Source organism: Bufo gargarizans, chromosome 3 (assembly GCF_014858855.1).
Source record: "Bufo gargarizans isolate SCDJY-AF-19 chromosome 3, ASM1485885v1, whole genome shotgun sequence".
Taxonomy (NCBI): Eukaryota; Metazoa; Chordata; class Amphibia; order Anura; family Bufonidae; genus Bufo; species Bufo gargarizans.
This window is the reverse complement of record NC_058082.1, coordinates 565,488,760-565,513,759: the sequence shown is the minus strand read 5'-3', so window position 1 is coordinate 565,513,759 and position 25,000 is coordinate 565,488,760. Positions and strand designations below refer to the sequence as shown.

General features: G+C 42.9%; 1 protein-coding gene across 1 annotated transcript in view; it reads right to left on the bottom strand.

Moving 5' to 3' along the window:
* Nucleotides 1–219: 219 nt before the first annotated feature.
* Nucleotides 220–25,000, bottom strand: part of LOC122932846 (interferon-induced GTP-binding protein Mx2-like) — a 134,508-nt gene continuing 109,727 nt past the window's right edge. The window contains exons 16-18 of the mRNA XM_044287484.1: nucleotides 15,714–15,790; nucleotides 1,366–1,576; nucleotides 220–778 (exon numbers count right to left, since the gene is read on the bottom strand). Coding sequence (XP_044143419.1) covers nucleotides 1,532–1,576; nucleotides 15,714–15,790 — 122 coding nt within the window. The 3' untranslated portion in view covers nucleotides 220–778; nucleotides 1,366–1,531. The remainder of the gene's footprint in view (nucleotides 779–1,365; nucleotides 1,577–15,713; nucleotides 15,791–25,000) is intronic.

The window sequence follows — 25,000 nt, the reverse complement described above, 5'->3', positions numbered from 1 at the left end:
TGTAAAGTGCTCTCTGCACGGAGCTGCTTCAAAGCCCCTCCGACAGCTGTAGCATCCAACCAGGAGACCAGTACAGCTGTCTTTTAGTGCACAGATGGGCTGTCGAAGCAGCTCAATGCAGAGAACATGTCACAGAGAAGCTCCACCTCCTGGGCATTTTCAGGAGATGAACTTGGCAGAATAAAACTTCATATTCTTTCTGCTCCTGATGAGAAAAGCTCCACAGCCCCTACCTACTGTTGTCAGCAGTTTAGCAAGGTCAAAACTGCTGACAGACTCCCTTTAAGTGCAGATTTGTCTTATTATTTGTTAAATGTGGATTTGCCATGGAAGTCCCCCTATGCATGGCAAAAGGGTGAAATCCTCAGCATAAATTGACATGCTGTGGATTTATAAAATGCACCACAGGTTAATTTTTACTGCCGATTTTTTTTCACAGTGTGTGGATGAGATTTTGTCAGATCTAAGACAAATTCTCATGCAATGCACCTAGATTTTATTGCAGATTTTTCCGTAGATTTTTATTTTTTTTCGGGACGTTCCCTTACACCTGCTTGGAGAAATCTGCTAAGCGTTTACGGGCCAGGGTGAGGCGCTGGATCCGATCCTTTAGTTTCTTCCTCTCTCCACACAGGCTATCCTTTTCGTCAAGAAGGTTGGTGTTTTCTCGCTCTTTTATCATAAGAATCATCTGAGATTGAAGGTCGTCAGTAAATTCATGTAGAACGTAATGCTGAATGATCAGAGGGATCTGGTTGGAGAGACGGCCCATGGTGTTCTGAAGGGTAACGACGAGACAATATCTCATAATATTATAACGTATCACAGAGAATTTCATGAAGACAATTGAGATAGACATGATGTGTACATACTCTTAGGGTGCTAGCACCCATGTGGCTGACTTGCCGTCACCACACATAGATTACCAACAATTGCCAAACTGTACCTGCGCTTGGAACTTGAAACCACAAAAACTGCAGGTGCAGCCCAAAAATTTGTGGTAGTCCACGTGCTGAAATGTGAAACAGCACCCTTAGGCTACTTTCACACTGGCGTTTTGTGCTCAGATAATACAACCGTCTGCACCCGTTCAGATCCGGATCCGTTTGTATTATCTTTAACATGGCCAAGACGGATCCGTCTTGAACACCATTGAAAGTCAATGGAGGACGGATCCGTTTTCTATTGTGCCAGATTGTGTCAGTGAAAACGGATCCGTCCCCATTGACTTACATTCTGTGCCATTTGGCTCAGTTTCGTCAGACGGACACCAAAACGCTGCAAGCAGCCTCCAGAGCGGAATGGAGACTGAACTGATGCAAACTGATCAGTTTTGGACCACTTGTGAGAGCCTGGAAAACTAACCTGGAAGTACGCCTTTAAATGGAGAGTGAGTTCATCAATCAACTGGCTCTGCCCAACTTGAGGATCGGTTGAAGATGACCGTCGTACATTATTTAGAGTCTCACAGTACAAGGTGTCCTGACAATGGATGATCTTCTCCATTCCAAACTGTAACTTGATTGTCTCCTCAGCCTTCTCTCTTTTTTTCGTGAGAAATCTCTTGAATTTTGAGCTTGGAAAACAAAATGGTGATTCAGTGTGAACATGAAACTTGAGCCAAAGATACAATGTGGAAAAAAACTAGTGGCGGCATATATTACAACCAGGAACGTACATAATAATCATAAAAATTGGGCCCCCATTCCCCTTTTATAGCCCCTCCCACTACCCATTCCAGGCCTCTCCCCTTGTTCCATGAACTATGCAGGCTGCTGCGTTCTAGAATGTATGCCATCAGGGCCGGATTGGGATTACAAAACAGCCCTGGCACACAAAAGAGCTACAATAGATGCAGTGTGTACAGATATATAGTATATACAGCAGTGGACTGATATGTAAGGTACGAGGTATAATAGGTGCAGTGTGTACAGGTATATAGTATATACAGTAGTGTACTGATATGTGAGGTACGAGGTATAATATATGCAGTGTATACAGGTATATAGTATATACAGCAGTGAACTGATATGTGAGGTACGAGGTATAATAGGTGCAGTGTGTACAGGTATATAGTAGGGCTGCACGATATGGGAATTTTGTTCGATTGTGATTAGGGCCCTAAAAATTGCGATAACGATATGCGATGCGATATTTTAAGAGAATTGTGCTAGAGGTCTATTTGCTTGGATTTTCCCATATGAGCCGCTGACGCGGCTGGGTATGACATAGTTATGGGGATCTGTGGAGGTATAATAGATGTAGAGTGTATTGATATATAGTATATACAGCAGTGTACTGATATGTGAGGTACAAGGTATAATAGATGTAGTGTGTACAGGTATATAGTATATACAGCAGTGGACTGATATGTGAGGTACAAGGTATAACATATGCAGTGTGTACAGGTATATAGTATATACAGCAGTGGACTGATATGTCAGGTGCGAGGTATAATATATGCAGTGTGCACAGGTATATAGTATATACAGCAGTGTACTGATATGTGAGGTACGAGGTATTATACACTGCCTGTCCCCAAAAAAAAAAGTCGCCACCAAAAAAAAAAAAGGTCACACACTCTAATATTTCGTTGGACCACCTTTAGCTTTGATTCCGGCGCGCATTCGCTGTGGCGTTGTTTCGATAAGTTTCTGCAATGTCACAAGATTTATTTCCATCCAGCGTTGCATTCATTTTTCACCAAGATCTTGCATTGATGATGGTAGAGTCTGACCGCTGCGCAAAGCCTTCTCCAGCACATCCCAAAGATTCTCAATGGGGTTAAGGTCTGGACACTGTGGTGGCCAATCCATGTGTGACAATGATGTCTCATGCTCCCTGAACCACTCTTTCACAATTTGAGCCCGATGAATCCTGGCATTGTCATCTTGGAATATGCCTGTGCCATCAGGGAAGAACAAATCCATTGATGGAATAACCTGGTCCTTCAGTATGTTCAGGTAGTCGCTGACTTGGAGCACATACTGCTGCTGAACCTAGACCTGACCAACTCCAGCAACCCCAGATCATAGCACTGCCCCCACAGGCTGGTACAGTAGGCACTGGGCATGATGGGGGCATCACTTCATCTGCCTCTCTTCTTACCCTGATGCGCCCATCACTCTGGAACAGGGTAAATCTGGACTCATCAGACCACAGGACCTTCTTCCATTGCTCCAGAGTCCAATCTTTATGCCCCCTGATTAGTGGTTTTCTTACGGCTACACAGCTGTTCAGTCCCAATCCCTTGAGTTCCCTTCGCATTGTGCGTGTGGAACTGCTCTTACTTTCATTATTAAACATAGCCCCGAGTTCTACTGTTGTTTTTCTTTGATTTGATTTCACCAAACGTTTAAGTGATCGCCGATCACGATCATTCAGGATTTTTTCCCGCCACATTTCTTCCTCGAATACGATGGGTCCTCACTATCCTTCCAGTTTTTAATAATGCGTTTAACAGTTCTTAACCCAATTTTAGTAGTTTCTGCAATCTCCTATTGTCTCTGCTTGATGCATGCCAATGATTTGACCCTTTTCAAACAGACTAACATATTTTCCACGACCACGAGATGTGTCTTTCTAGATGGTTGTTTAGGAAATGAGAAGCAACTCATTGCACCAGTCGGGGTTAAATTCCTTGTTGCCAGCGGAAAGATAATCGCCCGGCAGTAATTATCCAATAGGAGGCTCAGAACTATTTGCTTAGTTAAATCCAGGTGGTGACTTTGTTTTGGGACAGGCAGTGTGTACAGGTATATAGTAAATACAGCAGTGTATTGACATGAGGTATGACACATATATATCAATGCCAAGAATGGCCTAGACCTATCTTGACCTGGGTATAAAGTGTATATTAAAACGTCACTTTTAATTCGACATAATGATAAAACGGCTGTGAGCCATAACAAACAATTAAAATACTTTGTTTCCACCGCAAAGAGTTGACGACTTAGTTGCTGCCAAGGTGAGGGAGATGTGCGCTATGTCCTATTCGCCACAATTATATCTGCAGAGCTTGAACATAGGGGGGCAATGTGTGGATAGACTAATGTAAGCAAACTACCTATAGCTGCCTGCAAAGACTGATTACATGGAATAGGTGACTTAAAATTGATCAGTTTGCATTCTGAATGGAGAATGCTCATAATGCCTCAGTTTGCCTCCGTTCCGTCTCCATTCTGCTTTGGAGGCGGACACCAAAACACTTTTTGCAGCTCTTTGGTGTCCGTCTGATGAAACTGAGCCAAACTGATCCGTCCTGGCACAAAATGTAAGTCAATGGGGACGGATCCGTTTTCACTGACACAATCTGGCACAATAGAAAACGGATCTGTCCCCCATTGACTTTCAATGGTGTTCAAGACGGATCTGTCTTGGCTATGTTACAGATAGTACAAACGGATAGGTTCTGAACGGATGCAGACGGTTGTATTATCTGAACGGATCAGTCTGTGCAGATCCATGACGGATCCGCACAAAACGCAAGTGTGAAAGTAGCCTTATATATATATATATATATACACAAGCACACAGAGCAGTGTATTGATTTGAGACATAGAAGATATAATAGGTGCAGTGTGTACACAGATATATGTGGTCAGTTATACATTATGGTCACTGTGAGGTACATAAGGTGGTGCTCACTGTAATTGTATTCTATATGAGTGAGCAATGAGTAAAAACAGGGCATGGGGGGGGGGGGGGGCGATGAAGAGAAAAGTGGAGGACCTCTGTTACTACTCCATTCCAGTCTGTATGGATCGATGCAGAGCTGATTGTGAACATCAAACACTTGCTGTTAGGGGTTGAAGGACCTGTGATGATGTCATCATAGGTCCTGGCAGATGTACCTTTCAAACCTGGGAATTACACCATTCCTGCAGGACCTGTGATGTTGAAGATGATGTCATCACAGGTCCTGGCAGGTGCACTGTTCTAACCTGGGAAGTACACTTTACACTGTGCAGTTCCCTTACAGGACCTGTGATATCATCAAAAGTCCTTTAGCTTTAGGAAGATAGACAGGGGCAATTAGGAGACGGGGCATCTCCTCCACTGTGGGCCCCCTTCCTCATGGACCCCATAGCAGCTGCATGGTCTGCCTGTCAGTGGCGTGCCTGGGGGGGGGCCGAGTGTTGCGGTCCGCCCAGGGTGACGGCTCTCAGAGGGGTGCCAGAAGCAATGAGCGATTCCATCAATACAGATGGAAGCGCTCATTGCTGGATCGCTGATACCCACATACTGTGGCAGGGAGCGCATAGTTCCTTGCCCCGCCGACGATCACCGCCATAGGCTTCAGGCCTAGTAGTCATGCTAATTAAAATCAGCCCATGACGCAACACAGGCCACAGGAGTGCACGACCAAATAGGAGTCAGCCACTACTCTCATACAAACTACAAAACAAAAGAGGGGGGGGGTCAGCACATCCCAATGCACAGGTGCACGTTGCTATAGCTGAAAATACATATCAAACACATAGTGCAACAGCACTTTACAAACCAAATAAAGTACAGTATATTGTATTGCTCATGCTATGCTAATAAGTTAGAGATGCTTAGCAAATACATTTTGTACAAAATTATTTGAGCCCGTCTGCCGCACGCCAAGGCGAGCTCTATAAGATGGGTCCTAACACTAAACCTCACCTGTTGGGTGCCATAACAGCGACCATGAAATTCAGGAAGTGTAGGTCCCACATGCCCTTCCTGAATTTCATGGTCGCTGATATGGCACCCAACAGGTGAGGTTTAGTGTTAGGACCCGTCTTATAGAGATCGCCTTGGCATGCGGCAGACGGGCTCAAATAATTTTGTACAAAATGTATTTGCTAAGCATCTCTAACTTATTAGCATAGCATGAGCAATATAATATACCTTTGTACTTTATTTGGTTTGTAGAGTGCTGTTGCACTATGTGTTTGATATGTATTTTCAGTCATAGCAACGTTCACCTGCGCATTAGGATGTGCTGACCCCCCACCTCTTTTGTTTTTCAGGCCTATTCGGCCTAAGGCCTATGCAGCAGTGAAATCCCGTCGCAGGCGTGCATGATGACGTAATCGCGCGGGCCTGTGCCGGGACGCAGCAGCACAGTGAAGTGTGCGCGCCTTCCCCTCCTCTGCAAGTGCAGGTGAGTATTTCGTTTTTAGGTTTTCTGTTCTTGTTTTTTTTTTATTTTATGTGCCAACTTTGGGGGACAACATGGGGGACATGTGGGGGAAAAATATTATGAGAGAGATTACTATGTGGGGCAAATAATTATGGAAGGGATTACTAAGCTGGGGCAAATAATTATGGGAGGGATTACTATGTTGGGGCAAATAATTATGGGAGGGATTACTATGTTGGGGCAAATAATTATGGGAGGGATTACTATGTGGGGGGAAATAATTATGGGAGGGATTACTATGTGGGGGGAAAATTACTATATGGGGCAATGTGGGGGAAACTACTGTGTGGGGGGAAATTACTGTGTGGGGGAACCTACTGTGTTGGTGCAGTGGTGGGGGAACTACTGTGTGGGGGAAACTACTGTGTGGGGGGCAGTGTGGGGGAAACTACTGTGTGGGTGGCAGAGTGGGGGAAACTACTGTGTGGGGGGCAGTGTGGGGGAAACTACTGTGTGGAAGCAGTGTGGGGAAAATTACTGTGTGTGGCAAATTACTATATGGGGGCAGTGTGGGGGAAATTACTGTTTGGGGGCATTGTTATTGGGGGGAATTTCTGTGGGGGGACAGTGTGGGGGGAATTACTGTGTGGGGGCAGTGTGGGGGGAAAACTACTGTGTGGGGCAAATTACTATATGGGGCAGTGTGGGGGAAATTACTGTGTGGGGGCAAATTACTATGGTGGATTACTATAGGGGGCAGTGTGGGGGAAATTACTGTTTGGGGGGGGCATTGTTATTAGGGTAATTTCTGTGGGGGGACAGTGTGGGGGAAAACTACTGTGTGGGGAAAATTACTATATGGGGCAGTGCAGGGGAAATTACTGTGTGGGGGCAAATTACTATGGTGGATTACTATAGGGGGCAGTGAGGGGGAAATTACTATATGGGGCAGCGTGGGGGGCATTGCTATTAGGGAGGCACTGAAGGGTCAATTCTATTATTTTTGGGGACACTATACGGGGATTATTACCAGGAGCACAATATAGGGTGTTATTATTACTGGGGGCACTCTAGGGGACATTATAGCTGCTGTGGACACTATAGGGACAATTCAGGTAATTTATCAAACTGGTGTAAAGTGGAACTGGCTTAGTTGCCCATAGCAGCCAATCACATTCCACCTTTCATATTTGACAGCTCTTTTGGAAATCCAGTTCTACGTTACACCAGTTTGATAAATGACCCCAATTATGTCTACTGGGGTGACTATTTTTTTTAGCATTATAGTACCTGGGGCATTGGGGGGCATAACGGGCACAGTATTGGGGGTGACACTGTGGGGACACCAGGATGGGGAGGTTGATGGAAAAACTTATAAATCTAACGCGTCTGTATTACAAACTCTGTAGAGACGAGATGTGGATGAAAGAATTTGTCATGGCGGTCTAACGGAGGAGAAGAGGAAAGAGAAGGTCTACATGACAGGGGATGTCCCTGGATGTAAGAGGTATGTGGTCAAGTACTGGGGGCGGGGGTGCCAGAGAAAGAAAGGGTGCCAAACATCCTAGGCACGCCACTGCTGCCTGTATGGTAGGTACGCCACTGATTACAACCCTATAGTGTTTAAGGCACCAGCTACAGACTCTATTGAGTGGACACATCCTGCAGATGTAACTAGGAGTTAACCAAAAGGGATTATCCAGGTTTATTTTTTATTATATTTGCCATCCAACCAGCAGGACCTTTGGAGAAATCCATGATCGCCTGCTTTCTGACTGTCTTCACTGGTCTTTTGCGCCCATCGGTCAACTTCCAGACAGACAGGGTCATATGCGTCACTTCATCCAAAGATTGGCTTCAGTAGAGACATGTCTCCAAGAGATGCATGACCCAGCAGTGATGTGCCACTTAGGTAGACCATTACCGCTGAGGCCAGTGATTGTCTGCATCTCGATGTAGGAAGTTTACATGTGGGGGCCAGACGACCTGTGATGAAATCCCTGGAGTCACAGAGCCAGAACAGAGTGGTGGGGACCAGGTGAGTATGGATTTCTCCATAGATGTTTGATTTGCCTTTCTGCGCTTGAAAGTGTCTTGCACAATTTTAGGATATGCCATGTTTGATATGTAGTATATGATGTAGGACATACAGTAGTGTTCAAGAAATTAGCAGTCCAACAGCTAAAATCGGGAGCAGATCATAACAGAAGAGAAAGTATTAAAGGCAGATATGAGTTCTGCATGTTTTTGAATCCACTTCTGGTTTTGGCTTCAAAAACTGCTTAAAAAAACCTGCATGTGTGGCACCGTTTTTATTCTTTACTTTTTACAACAATTATCTGTTGATGAGGGGAGTGTGGTCCTCCTTGTGGTCACAGTATTATTATGGGTAAGCTGTAGTTACAGTATATGCATATACTTCACTTAATGTGGGCGCTATCATAAAACCTTGATTGGTTCCTGCTTTTGTAGGCTGTATACTTGTTGCACTTGGCACTTTATAACTGTTCAGTACATAGACACTTGCAGGCTCTCCTTATATGTGCTCACTCTGCATTTATTGGCCTATGTATATTCTGTCTGCTTGGAAGTATCACATGGGTTGTGTGGTCCTCCTAGTGGTGACAGTAACACTATGGGTAAACTGTAGGTATATTATATGCATATACTTCACCTATGTGATAAACCTTCAATTGGTTTCTGTTTTTGTAGGCTGTATACTTGGTGCACTTGGCACTTTGTAAACTGCTCAGTATATAGACACTCGCAGCCTCTCTCTATATGTGCTCACTTTGCATTTATTGGCTTATGTATACTCTGTCCGCTGGAAGGTATCACACATTTTGTGTGTGTCTTGTTATCTCGATGCTTTTATATTTATGTATTCAATAAAATTTATTTTTGTATATATTGCCGTTCAAAGACTCCTTTGTTTCGCTGTAGGTTTACCTGTTTCCAGTGAGTTGGCATTTTGAAGGGGGTCATTATAGGTTGCTCTACACTGGCTTTGCACATTTCTGTAGCAATGTTGTCACCTAAATATTTATCTAATTCATCTGACAGGGTAGATCATGTGCTATCTTTATAGAGCAGGTTGTTACGGACGCAATGATATCAAATATGTCTACTTTCTTTGTTTGTTTCAGTTTTACATAATAAAGCATTTAAAAAAAAAAATTTATGTTTTTGTGTCTCCATTGTCTGAATGGCTTATTTTTTTATTTTTCTGCCGATCGACTTGTGCAGGGGCTCGGTTTTTGCAGGAAGAGTTGATGTTTTTATTGGTACCATTTTTGGGTACATATGATTTGTTGATCATTCATTATTACACTTTATGGGGCAAGGTGACCAAAAAATTAGTAATTTTGGCACCGTTTTTATTTATTTACTTTTCTAGCGTTCACCTGAGGGGTTAGTTTATGCGACATTTTTATAGAGCAGATCGTTATGGATGTGGAAATATGTATACTTTTTTTTATTTATTTAAGTTTTACACAATAATAGCATTTTAGAAACAAAAACAATGATGTTTTAGTATATAGTGGAAAAACCGGCACTCTACATCTATCAATAATGCTAAGGAGGCAGTATGTGGGATAGTAAGATATGTATTTATTTTTGTAAGGGTACGTTTTAGGAGTGGGAAATAAAGAGGTAGAGGTTCTAAAAATGTGGAGGTCCAAAGGATGAGGTTCTCATAAATAAAAATAACAATAAGAATGATGTTTTGCCATATACAGCGTTGCAGATACACAATACCAGAGATATGTCAAAAAATATACCAAAAAATAACAGGAGTAGCAAAAATAGCAAATATATGCAGAGTGGAGGTGTGGCACTGCAGTAATTATTTAATAGCGGTTTTCACCTTCCGTGGGTACAGTGAGTAGTTGTGTCCATTTGTATGTAGTCCATAAAAATTGTCTGTCTATACCTCCGGTCTTGGTCACATAGGAGGTATATAATATATGGGTAGAGCGGTGAAAAAATAAAAAGGATAAAAATATATATAAAATACAAAAATGTAAAAATATAAAAATATATGTAGTAGGTCAGTCGGGTGCTGTACTTAGTGTGGCGTCCCACACATTAAGGGAACTGCACCCTGACTGTTTACCTTTCTTTGCGAGGTGTCCTGGTTGTTGGAGCAGCCTTGCTGCGCTCTGCAGTGTTTGTTTTCCCGGTCTTCTCGGCGTGCCACGTGGATATGACGTCACTTCTTCGGTGTCTCACGTGTCTTTAGCCGGACTTGGTTTTAAGTTTTTCGTTGGTGGTCTTTTTTGATCCGGAGGATTCAGATGGGATTCGTTGCTCGGAAGCGCTTCCAGAATGAGGTTATTGGCAGGTTTTCAGAGGGAGGTCACCAGACGCGTTTCGAAGGACTACGCTGCCTTCTTCATCAGTGGGGAAGGCAGCGTAGTCCTTCGAAACGCGTCTGGTGACCTCCCTCTGAAAACCTGCCAATAACCTCATTCTGGAAGCGCTTCCGAGCAACGAATCCCATCTGAATCCTCCGGATCAAAAAAGACCACCAACGAAAAACTTAAAACCAAGTCCGGCTAAAGACACGTGAGACACCGAAGAAGTGACGTCATATCCACGTGGCACGCCGAGAAGACCGGGAAAACAAACACTGCAGAGCGCAGCAAGGCTGCTCCAACAACCAGGACACCTCGCAAAGAAAGGTAAACAGTCAGGGTGCAGTTCCCTTAATGTGTGGGACGCCACACTAAGTACAGCACCCGACTGACCTACTACATATATTTTTATATTTTTATATTTTTATATTTTTATATTTTTATATTTTTACATTTTTGTATTTTATATATATTTTTATCCTTTTTATTTTTTCACCGCTCTACCCATATATTATATACCTCCTATGTGACCAAGACCGGAGGTATAGACAGACAATTTTTATGGACTACATACAAATGGACACAACTACTCACTGTACCCACGGAAGGTGAAAACCGCTATTAAATAATTACTGCAGTGCCACACCTCCACTCTGCATATATTTGCTATTTTTGCTACTCCTGTTATTTTTTGGTATATTTTTTGACATATCTCTGGTATTGTGTATCTGCAACGCTGTATATGGCAAAACATCATTCTTATTGTTATTTTTATTTATGAGAACCTCATCCTTTGGACCTCCACATTTTTAGAACCTCTACCTCTTTATTTCCCACTCCTAAAACGTACCCTTACAAAAATAAATACATATCTTACTATCCCACATACTGCCTCCTTAGCATTATTGATAGATGTAGAGTGCCGGTTTTTCCACTATATACTTTTATTGTTATAAACCGCCTCCTGATTGGGTGAATCAGTCCAGAACCAGAGCACCTACACATTGTACTGACCAGGTGAGCCACCAATAACCTACCTTCTCTCCTTAAATGATGTTTTAGTGTCTCCATAGTCTGAGAGCCATAGCTTTTTTATTTTTTGACCAATTGTCTTAGGTAGAGTCTCCTTTTTTGCGGGATGAGGTGATGGTTTGATTGGTAGTGATGGCCAGTTCGCAGTGTTCACCGACGAACACTTGCGATCTGCCATCTTTATTCCCAAGCCCCACGATGCAGAGGTAAGTCCTTACCTGTGCCTGCGCCGCGAGCCGCTCTGAAACACATGCAGTCACCGGGAGCAGGCAGTTCCGAGAACAGCCCAATGAAGGCTGTTCTCGGAACTGGCCATCACTGTTGATTGGTACTATTTTGGGGGGCATATGCCTTTTTGATCGCTTGGTGTTCACCTGAGGGGTTAGTTCATGTGGTATTTTTATAAAGCAGGTTGTTGCGGACGCGGCAATACCTAATATGTCTGCTTTTTTTATTTATTTCACTTTAGCAGAATAATAGCAGTTTTTTAGCAAAACAATTCATATTTTAGTGTCTCCATTGTCTGAGAGTGATACCTTTTTTATTTTTTGACCGCTTATCTTAGCTAGGATTCTAATTTTTTGCGGGATGAGGTGTAGGTTTGATTGGTACTATTTTGGGGGGCATATGCCTTTTTGATCGCTTGGTGTTGCAATTTTTGTGATGTAAGGTGTCGAAAATTGCTTTTTTGATACAGTTAAAAAAAATTTACGGTGTTCACCTGAGGGGTTAGGTTATGTGATATTTTTATAGAGCTGGTTGTTACGGACGCGGCGATACCTAATATGTATACATTTTCAAATTTATTTCACTTTAAACACCATAATAGCATATTTAAAAATAAAATTATGTTTTAGTGTCTCCATGTTCTGAGAGCTATATTTATATTTTTTTTGTGATTTTCTTATGTAGGGGCTAATTTTTTAGCAGGATGAGGTGATGATTTTATTGGTATCATTTTGTGGGACATACACCTTTTTGATCGCTTGGTGTTGCACTTTTTGTGATGTAAAGTGACAAAAATAGCTTTTTTTGACACAGTTTTTACTTTATTTTTTGATGGGGTTTATCGGACGTGGTGGATCATGTCATATATTTATAGAGCCTGTCATTATGGGCGCGGCGATACCTAATATGTGTGTTATCTTTTTTTTCAATTTTTTATTATAAAATCAGGGGGAAATGGCCGTTTTTCTTTTTTTACTTTAATTTTTTTTTTATTCAAAACACTGTTTTTTGCTTTTTATTTTTACTTTATTTCTGACTTTAACTTTTGGGGATCTGATCCCCTCTGCAATGCATTACAATACATCTGTATTGTAATGCATTGCCTGTTAGTGTATTACACAGAGTAATACACTAACAGGTTGCCTAGGAGATGGGCCTGAGGCTTGATCTCCATGGGGACCCGTAAAAGGCAGGTCCCCATGCCATGCAAGGCATTGGGCAGCCTCTGCATGGCAATGGGCTGCCTTGTCACCCATCGGGTCCCCGCCACAGCAGCGCGAAGGCCTGATGGGCTCGCTCACCCACAGCAAACCCCTTCTATGTCGCGGTCAGCGCTTCTTGATGAACTGCTGCAACATACTTAGTTAATCTGTTATTTTACACATAGCTTTATTCTGCGTGAGACTAAGTATTAAAGGGTGCTCTAATCCTGTGACCCAGGAGCCACCCGGACTACTGAGAGCAGCAACACTTGGGGCCCCCTCGACGAAGTCCGGGGGATCTAGCGTAGGGCCACCCCAAACCCAGCCACTGCAATTTGGCGTCACAAACAGGATACGGTCAAGCGTCAGAAGAGCAAGTCATCATAAATCCAGCCCCATTGTATCAAGACAGCTAGTGGCATTTACAGGAACGCCCCAGCCTGTATCTAAGGTAAACCAGCCATCTGACCAAGGAACCACCTGGGCTACTGAGCTATGGACTGTGGGCCTCAAGCCTTTGGCCAGGCTACCAGCCTTCTGAGAGAGAGAAAGGGACAGCCAGCTCTGGCCTTTCCTCAGCATCAACCCTTCTTCTGCCAGGGAGGAGACTGGAGAAGCCATCCCTATGCCTCGCCTGTATTGTTTTGCACCTGAGTTCGTCCAGTAAAGAAGCACCCTTGGTTTACTGCAGACCCTGACTCTCTGGACTTATTTCCCATTGGGGTGCACCACGCCTTACCATCCCTTCCAGAGAGCAGCAACATATGGTAACGCTTGGATGGTGTCCGGAGGACCCAGCGTAGCGTTGGGGCTACCCCAAACCCGGCCACTGCACCTGTAGGGCAGGAGAGTAGATGGGGTGGGAGAAGTGGGTTTGCAACTGGGGAAGGAGGTGGCTTTCTTCTTGCGTCACTCCGGGCATGCCCCATGACCATTTTTATCTCCTTTTTTATTAGTTTGTTTGAGCCTACTGGTGGCTCACCTGGTAAGTATAACTTTAATTATTAGTTAAAATGTATACAGTGGTCAAACCCCATACCTTTTAACAGTCCCTGTTTGGCCACCATATTACATGGTAGCTACTAGTTTTTAGGCACCTGTCCCTTATGGTAATAATCCTGCCACCATGTTTGATCCATCCACCATGTTCAGTCCTTCTGGTTTTAACCCAAATACATGTTTAAAGTGAAATACCATCCGGTTCATAGTTTATATTTGCATAGTTTTCGATTTTACACTTGGAATATGGAAATCATAATTTTTGGGGGTCTACAGTGTTAAAAAAGAATTTCAGTTTTTTTAGTCTTTTTCCATTTGACAGAACAGAGACAGTTACAATTATAATTTATTCTCAGTCCATTTTTTAAAGTTCTTCATTGCTTGTATTAGTTTCAGAGCATATAGTACGGGGCCCATTTTTAGTTTTCCATTTTCATTTTTTCCTCCCAACGTTCCAATAGCCATAACTTTTTTAATTTCATAATTCATATAGCCATATGAGGGCTTATTTTTTGGGGAATAAGTTGTACTATTTAAGAGCACCGTTCAATTTACCATGTCTTTGAAAAATAGGAAAAAAATTATTTGTGTTAAATAGAAAAAAAAAATACTATTCCGCCAAGATTTTTGGGGTTTTACATCACAGCGGTAACTTTGCATTACAAATGATATAAGGTTCTTATTCTGTGGCTCATTACCAATACGGCTATACCAAACTTGTATATATTTTTTGACTACTTTAAAAAATCAAAAACCTTTGAAAAAAAATCTAAATTTTCTTTTCATCACTATATTCTGACAGCCTTAACTTTTTTATATTTTGGTCTACAGAGCTGTATTAGGGCTTGTTTTCATTGGACAAAATTTAGATTTTATTGGTACCATTTTTGTTGTACGTATGACTTTTTTTTATCAGTTATGGTTTTTTTGGGGGGGGGGGGAGAGTGACAAAAAAAATTCTGTTTTTAATTCTTTGCCATTATCAGCTCACAGGAAATTTTTATAAATTTTTTAACAATTCTGATATTTTTGGACAAGACGATACTTAAAAAGTTTTCTTTTTTTGTTTATATATTTTTTAAATATATAAAAATTTGAAAGGGGGTGATTTAAATTTATTTTATTTTTTTTCACTTTTACAGTGACAAATTTTAACCCTCTTAGGGGATAGACCCTGGGATCTTTTGATCTATTGTCCTTTGCACCCTAATAGAGATCTATTAGGGTGAATAGCATTTTAAGCCATGGGAAGCTTTGAAAAGCATCCAGGCTGCTATAGTAACTGATTGGAACCCCGCTCCTCTCACTGCGGGGTCTCCGATCAGAAGGCAGAGGGAGCCGCATCCTTCTGCCTTACCTCACAGATGCCGCGATTGGTCTTGATTGAGGGGTTAAATTACAGGATTCGCCCGGATCGACGCTCCTCATCATTGCGGCCGGGTGTCTGCTGTATTATTCAGCCAGCACCCGCTGCGTATGGAGCAGGCTTACTGCAGCTCCATACATTCCCTCAGCCACCGTGGCATACAGGTATACCTGATTTAGAGTGATTCGTGACAAAATAGGTCGTAACAAATCAAATTTCTTGGCTAACTTCGGCGAATTGGCCAATGAACTTCGTTCATATCTACTGATTCTATTCTATTCTATTCATTTAATGAGTCGCAGTAAATGGGGGATACCATAAATAACCCGTCCGTTATGTGGCATCTTTATATAAGTGGAGGGCAGGTGGTGACAGAGAGCACAGACTGAGTTTCCTTTCAGATATATCAGTCTTACCGTAGAAGCTTCATGAAGATTATGAAATTGAAGGAAACAACTTGAAGAAACATCCATGAAACAATTATTAATGAGTTCTGTAAGGAAAGAAATAATTTAAGTCATAAGTAATAATTTAGACGGAAAGACAAAACTGGCTTCTTTGTTTTAACAGAACCTAAACCCAATCTGCTAGAATTAAAGGGAATGCAATCTATATGGAAAAGTGGCTCACTCTCTGGCTACAATGGATAAGGTGCACTATTTGTGTGATTTCACCCTGTCACAATAAATAAATTAAATAAATGAATAATTCTATATAGTTATGGATAGGCACTCTTCACCTGGAATAACTCTGAGACTTGATTATCCTTAGATACTATTTAATATACATTCCTTAAAAAGCAAGACAAAAATATTGCCCCAAAATGAATTTGTAGTTTCTTCAAATATATATAGTAAAAATAAAAATCAATTAAAACAAGATACTGAAACAAATCAGTAATACCAACATGCTCCTTTCTACATCAACATCTAATATGGCTGTGTAGATCACTGCTGCTGTTATATAGGGTTGTCACATATGCAATATGGCAGTTGGCTATGTCCAGCTGTCTTCTTGTATATTATAAAGCTATATGTATTCACATATGCCATATAGTGCAAATGTGCTATTATATATGCACATATAGTTTTGTTTGTTGATAAAAGTTTGAATAATATTAGTGCCGTTTGTATTATGTCCACAACTTCTTTTATCCGCCTTGAGATTGTTAGCATCTAGTGTTGATCGAGCACAAAGGTGCTCGTGTAGAACACTTCACGATGCTCGGGTTTTCTACCGAGCACAATGGAAAAATCCCAAGCACCCCCTGCTCTGAAGAGGGGAGGGTGTCAGGACTCTATTTCAGCTTAGGAGTCCCTGCTCTGACTCCATATATAGCTATATCCATATATGGAGTTAGTGCTTGGGGACACCCCAGTGTATTTAAATCTAATTTCTGAAAAGTTTCTGCCAGGATCCCAACCTCTTGTACATTAGAGGCAAGGACCTTATCCACTCAGCTATAAAGCTGAATGCTAAACTGTGGCAGAAAAACCTCATAGTAGTGTCTGATGTAGTGAAAATTACTATTCAGCAGAAGACCTTTTTTATATTTCTGAAATGTTTCTGCCAGGACTTGAACTCCCAACCTTGTACATTAGAGGCAAGGATGTTAACCAGCACACTATACAGCTACATGGTAACCTGCATAGAAATATAAAATAAGTCCTTTTAGGTTTTTCTGACACAGTTTAGCATTCAGTTTTATAGCTGAGTGGATAAGGTCCTTGCCTCTAATGTACAAGGTTGGGAGTTCGAATCCTGGCAGAAACATTTCAGAAATAGAGATTACATTTATACATTTAATATTTTTTTTTGTTATTGTAAAAAATTTATGACACAAAATAAATGTGTAATTACAAAAAAAAAAATTAAAAAAAAAATATATATATATATATATATATATAATCATGCTTCTGATATATATGAATGCATAATATGTGGGGAAACTACTACTGATGTTTTTAGCCATAATATATTTACATATATTATAATATATTATATATTCTAAATATATAATAATATATGTAAATATATTATGGCTAAAAACACACATATAATATATATATATATATATATATATATATATATATAAATGTTTCGGAAATGTTTTTGCACGTTAAAGGCAAGGATGTTAACCACTACACTATACAGTACATGTTACCCTGCACAGAAATATAAAATAAGTCTTCTGCTGAATAGAAATTTTCACTACATCAGAAACTACTATGAGGTTTTTCTGACACAGTTTGGCATTTAGCTTTATAGCGGAGTGGATAAGGTCCTTGCCTCTAATGTACAAGGGGTTGGGAGTTCAAATCCTGACAGAAACTATTCAGAAATAGATGCCAAATTACTTTTAAAAAACTGGCTCAAGCACACGCGGTGCATAGAACTGGTGTTCGGCCAATGCTCTTCATTGATAATACAGGTGAAACTTGAAAAATTAGAATATCATGCAAAGTTCATTTATTTCAGTAATACAACTTAAAAGGTGAAACTAACACATCAGACTCACTACATGCAAAGCGATATATTTCAAGCCTTTATTTGTTATAATTTGGATAATTATGGCTTACAACTTATGAAACCCCAAAGTCTCAATTTTGAGGTCCCCTTTGCTCAGGGGGTATGGATTAATTAGCTGACTAGAGGGTGACACTTTGAGCCTAGAATATTAAACCTTTTCACAAAATTCTAATTTTAAGCTGCATTAATGCAATTCCTTTTAATTTGCATTACTAAATAAATAGACTTTTGCACAATATTCAAATTTTTGGAGTTTCACCTGTGTATTCAGTAGTCATAAAGTTCATGTACTCACTGTTGGTGGATAGTGACGTCCTCCACCTCTCTTCAGCTGCCTGCGGGCAATGTCTGTGCTGCGGTCCCGCTGTCTGGATCAGGGTAACTCACAAAGGTATCGAGGCTCAATATCCGCGTCCCACGTGATGCACCGGATCACATTTAGACTGCTGGAAAGCTTTTTAAGTTCATATGATTATGACCAAGTTCTCCGTGGTGCGCTCCTTTCCAATATATACCCTATTTCCTTGGTAGGGTAACCGATATTCACAAGTGGGTTTTGTTTTTCAAAGGATATCCTAGTTCAAACCAAACGCGTTTCAGAGTTTTACCAACTCCTTATTCAGTGGCTATATTAGCCCAGGGAATCCTGCCCACTTATATACCGATGGTCTCAGTCTCATTAAAAACACAAAATTGACTTCCCATTTAAGCCATAATTGCATATACTGCTTTTCTCATATTTGTGACCAAATATACATCTTGTTTGGTTCAAGGTTTCACAGTCCCACATAGTTTTACCTTCTTCTCATCTATTATCCTCATTTATACTTTAACTCTTTCAAAAAAACACATTGTGGTTTTAATGCATTTTCAATGCGTTTTTTCATCTACCGATGCGTTTTTTGGGGATATGATTGCCTCCCATTTCATTTAATGGGGGTATGTGATAATTCACCTATTCCAATGTTCATAACATATAGTTAACATATAAAAATGTAAAAATAAATAACTTAAAATACATAAAACTGAAAATAAAAATATTTAAAAAAAAATGCAAGTAAAAGAAGAGAGACATAGTTCAATATACATACCTGCCTGGGTTTTCATATTTTATTTTTATATCCCATTATTCGTAATAAATTATTTTCTCGTGTATTTTTCTTTTTCTTATTTTCCTCATTCTATACTTCTATATTAAATTGATTACCTATTTCTTGTAGCTACATATTCATCAGAAGTTTTTTATCAGAAGTTGTTGCATATCCATGGAAACTTAACAATGTGGTTCCCACCCTCCAATGTTTTGTGACCTTCTCGAAGCCCACAAACTGAAGACCTGTCAGATCTTTATTATGGAACTGTTTAAAATGTTTGGATAGGGAGTGTTTTTCATAACCATTCTTTACATTTGTCAAGTGATTATGGAACTGTTTGAAATGTTTGGATAGGGAGTGTTTTTCATAACCATTCTTTATATTTGTCAAGTGTTCAGATATTCTTTTCTTCTGAACAGTTCCATAATCAAGACCCTACAGGTCTACAGTTTGTGGGCTTCGAGAAGGTCAAAAAACATTGGAGGGGGGGGGGGGGACCACATTGTTAAGATGTCAGGGCAGGAATCAAAAATATTTTTCGATTTCGATACACTCTTAGGGCACTTTCACACTAGCGATAAAGTTTTCCGGTATTGAATTTTGTCATAGAAAAGAAAAGATGTGATCCATCTTCTTTATCAAACGCGGCAGCTTTTATTGAAAATAGTGCGTTAAAAACCATACAGACAGTCCATGTCTACACGTTACAGATCCCCTAATACTGATACTTACTCATGACCTCAAGGGGATTGCATTTACACAGGATTTTAAATAGTAGCCAGCTGAAAGTACAATCAGGTGGCTGCAATTATCTATGTCACACCCTCATACGGCCGTCGAACACTTATACATATAAAACAGCCTAAAAAGAGTTACAAGTCAATAGGGAAGGATCAAATCATGTTTTCGGTTTAAGCCTTTAGGGACACAAGATTCCATGCAGAAGATCCAATATGATTCTCTATTTAAAAGTTTCCTCCTGTAGTCTCTACCCCGAACAGGAGGATTAACCCTCTCCGATGCTTGAACTTGCATACCTGTAATGTCGCCCCCACGTGCCGCCGTATCATGTGAACTTACTGCAGAGACATTCCAAGTTTTAACATAGGGAATGTCAGAAATATGTCTTCAGATTCTAGCTTTTAACCTATTGGTAGTGCAACCGACATCTTGGAGGCGGCATAACGAGCATGTAATGCAATATACAACAAAGCTAGTATTGCAGTAAATATATTGTTTTAAATGGTATGATCTTTGATTCGGGAGAAAATGTGGCTACCCGTTAGAATTACTTTACAACAGGTGCATATCTTATGACCACATTTATAATTACCCTTATAGTGGGTGAGCTATGTTCAATGTCTGATTATAGAGAGGGACTAACTTTCTGGGCTAACGTAGGTGCTCTTCGCGCTATACATTTAACACCTGAACATGCAACGTCTTTCCACTGATCGTCATATTTTAAAATAGAAAGGTGTTTTTTTATAGTCTGACATATACGAGGATATTCAAGGCTGTAGCCTGTCACAAAAACCGGAACAGAAGAATATCTTTGATTCTTTATTTTTTTATATAAAAATTACTGGAAAAAAATAGATCTGTTCAGGATCTTGTAAGGGCTGCATGTTTTGCCATGCTGAGAGAATGCTCAGCATAACCTCGGTTAGCTAGACGGCTGGCAACATATTCCATTTCCCTGCCACATACCGCATCACTGGAACAATTTCGACGGGCACGTGTAAATTCCCCTTTGGGTATATTATGTATACCGTGGCGAGGATGACAGGACGCGGCAAGGAGAGTGGTGTTGCCAGATGTCTCCTTACGGAAGGGGCAGGTGCTCACAGAAGAGCTCTCAACTTCACCTAAAAGCATAAGGTCAAGAATAGGGATGCTAGAACAACTATGACTAAGTACAAAGCTGAGTATTGCAATCAAGGTAATCTCCAAACAGCGGTACGGCCGTCACATCGCCTAACCATACAAACAGCAGATCGTCGATATAACGGCCGTACCACTGAATGGAGGTCCCCCACAAATTGCCATCTGAGAATAGGTACAGGTGCTCCCACCAAGCCATATAAACATTTGCCACGGAAGGGGAGAATTTTGCACCCATTGAAACCCCGGTGCATTGTAAGTATATTTGATGATTAAATATAAATACATGAATTTTGTCCTAAGGGCTCAATACCGGAAAAAATGCATCAGTTTTATCCCAATGCATTCTGAAGTGAAAGCATTCCGGTCAGTATGCATCATGATGTCTTCAGTTCAGTCCCTTTTACGGTATTTGGCCGGAGAAAGTACCACAGCATGCTGCTGTATTTTCTCTGGCCAAAATTCCGGAACACTTGCTGGATTGCCGGAATAATTTCAATTGAAATTTATTAATGCCGGATCCAGTAGCAAGTGTTCCGGAAAGACGGATACAGTTTCCCGGTCTGCGCATGCGCAGCCCTTTAAATCTGTGAAAAAGATAAATACCGGATCCGCTTTTCCGGATGACACCGGAGAGACTGATCCGGTATTGCAATGCGTTTGTCAGACGTATCCGCATCCGGATCTGGAAACAAATGATATCCGTTTGCATACGGATTTCCAGATCTGGCAGGCAGTTCCAGCAACGGACCTGCCTGCCGGTGTCATGGAACCATGAACCAGATGTACAACAAGAGATGAGTGGAAATAAGAAGGCTTTATTGAAAATAAAGCTGTAAGGCAAAAGTCCAAACGGATGGCTAAACCGAAGCAGGGTCTTGTGAAACCAGAGATCAGGAACCAGAAGGGTAGTCAGATGAAGCCAGGATCAGGAACCAACAGGGTAGTCAGACGAAGCCAGGATCAGGAATCAGCGGGGTAGTCAGACGAGGCCAGGATCAGGAACCAGAAGCAGCAGCCGTCTTAGAAGCATGTGAGCACAGGAGGACCAAGCAGGGAACTGAAGCCACAGACCTCCTATATATATGAGCTAGGCATCCAGCTCCTCCCAGTGGGAAGGAGGAGCCGCAGGGTGGGAGGCTACAAGAAACCCAGAAACCAAGATGGCCGCCAGCACATGTCAAACGAAGGAGACCAGCAAGGAGGTAAGACCATGACAGTACCTCCCCCTCAAGGGCCCCTCCTCCGCGGAGTAAGGAACGGTTTCTGAGGGAAGCGTGCGTGGAAGGCTCGGAGCAAGGCAGGAGCATGGACATCTGCGGAGGGAACCCAGGAACGCTCCTCTGGACCATAACCACGCCAATGGACCAAAAACTGCACCCGGCCGCGGACCAGGCGTGAGTCCAGGATATTGCTCACCTCATACTCCTCACGATTGCCCACTTGGACCGGACGAGGCCGAGGAATCGAGGAAGTGAAACGATTACACACCAGTGGCTTCAAGAGGGAGACATGAAACACGTTGGAGATCCGCATGCCAGGAGGAAGCGCAAGGGCATAGGCTACCGGGTTTACCCTGCGAAGCACTCGGAAGGGACCAACAAAGCGAGGCGCCAGCTTGGGAGTGGGCACTCGAAGGTTGAGGTTGCGGGTGGACAACCATACGCGGTCTCCGACCTGGTAGGAAGGAGCGGGCGCTCGTCTGCGATCAGCCTGGAGTCTCTGGCGCTGCGCAGAGACCTCAAGGGACCTCTGGATCTGTACCCAAGAAGCACGTAGGACGGAAAGGTGATCCTCCACAGCCGGAATATCCTGGGGAGAGAATACCTCCGGTAACACGGCAGGTTGGAACCCATAATTGGCCATGAAGGGAGACGTCCCAGAGGAAGAGTTCACCGCCGTGTTCCTGGCAAACTCAGCCCAAGGCAGGAGGTCAACCCAATTGTCTTGGTGATCGGAGACATAGCAACGAAGGAATTGCTCCAAGGCCTGATTGGATCGTTCTGCGGCCCCATTGGACTGAGGGTGGTAGGCCGATGAGAAAGAGAGATGAATCCCCAACTGGGAGCAAAAGGCGCGCCAGAACCTGGACACAAACTGACTCCCCCGATCCGACACAATCTCCTTGGGCAAACCGTGCAACCGGAAGACCTCCCTGGCAAAAATCGAGGCCAACTCTTGTGCAGAGGGTAACTTCTTGAGAGGTACACAGTGGCACATTTTGGAAAACCGATCCACTATCATGAGAATGACCGTATGGCCTCGGGATGCAGGGAGGTCCACAATGAAATCCATCCCCAGGTGTGACCATGGACGCTCCCCGGTGGCTATGGGTTGCAAAAGGCCCAACGGAAGGTGCCGAGGGGACTTACTCTGGGCACAAACGGAGCATGCCGCTACATATGCGGCGATGTCGGAACGTAGAGAAGGCCACCAGAACAGACGTGAAACAGCCCAGGACAGCTGATTCTTTCCAGGATGCCCCGCGGCCTTGGAGTTATGGTAGGTTCGCAACAACCGAGTGCGCAACTCCTCAGGCACAAAACACCTGCCGTTGGGTCTCCCAGAGGGAGCACTAGATTGAGCCGCCAAAATCTGCTCACCCAGGGGAGAGGTCAGGCTGGTGCGAATGGCGGCCAGGATCTGATTCGGAGGTATGACCGAAGTCGGAATCGACTCCTCCCCGGACAGCTCGGAGTACTGCCGTGATAAGGCATCCGCTCTGATGTTCTTGGAACCGGGTAGGTAGGAGACCACGTAATTAAAACGTGACAAGAACAGAGCCCATCTGGCCTGACGTGGTGTCAATCTCTTGGCCTCAGAGAGGTAGGTCAGATTCTTGTGGTCCGTCAGGATGAGAACCGGAACCACCGAGCCCTCGAGCAAGTGCCTCCATTCTTTAAGGGCCTGCACGATGGCCAATAACTCCCTGTCACCAATCTGATAGTTGCACTCCGCGGAAGACAGTTTCCGGGAGTAAAACCCACAAGGAAGCAGAGGACCCTCTGGTGTTCTACGCTGAGACAGGAGGGCGCCTACTCCCGTCTCAGACGCGTCCACCTCGAGGACAAACGGCAACCCAGGGTTGGGATGCGACAGAATCGGAGCCGACACAAAGGCGGACTTTAGAGCCTCAAAAGCTCGGATGGCCTCGGGCGGCCAGACCTGGGGATTACTGCCCTTCCTGGTCAGATCCGTGAGAGGCTTGGCTAGCATGGAAAAGTCTCTGATGAACTTCCGATAATAATTGGCGAAGCCCAAAAAGCGCTGCAGGGCACGAAGACCACTGGGCTGGGGCCACTGTAAGACAGCCGAAACCTTCTCAGGATCCATGGAGAACCCCTCAGCGGAAATGATGTAACCTAAGAAGGTTACCTGGGATCGGTGAAATTCGCATTTCTCAAGCTTACCGAACAGCTTGTTCTCTCGTAACCGTTGCAACACTCGTCTGACATCCTGAATGTGGGCCTCCATGGATTCAGAATATACCAAGATGTCATCCAAATAGACCACCACACACTGCTGCAACAGGTCACGGAAAACATCGTTGATGAATTCCTGGAAGACTGCGGGCGCATTGCACAACCCAAAGGGCATAACCAAGGATTCATAATGACCGGTCCTGGTGTTAAACGCGGTCTTCCACTCATCGCCCGCCTTGATCCTTACCAGGTTATATGCCGCCCTCAGGTCGAGTTTGGTAAAGACCGTGGCCCCTTTGAGGCGATCGAACAGCTCGGAAATCAAGGGTATCGGGTAAGCGTTCTTGATCGTGATGCGATTGAGACCCCTGTAATCGATGCAAGGCCTCAACTCACCGCCCTTCTTTTTCACAAAGAAAAATCCAGCCCCTGCCGGGGACGAGGATTTGCGAATGTGTCCGCGTGAAAGCGCCTCCCTCACGTACTCCTCCATGGCCTCATTCTCCGCTACCGACAGTGGATAGACTTTGCCACGAGGAGGAACGGCACCAGATTGTAACTCTATGGCACAATCGTATGGGCGGTGCGGAGGTAGGGCAACCGCACGCACCTTATCGAATACATCCCGGTACTCCTCGTATTCAGGAGGCAACAGAGAGTCCGAGGAAGTACACAGCAACTTGACAGGCCCATGGATGCAACTAGCCCCACACTGCGGTGACCACGAGAGGATCTCGGCCGATTTCCAATCGAAAGTCGGATTATGCTTCTGGA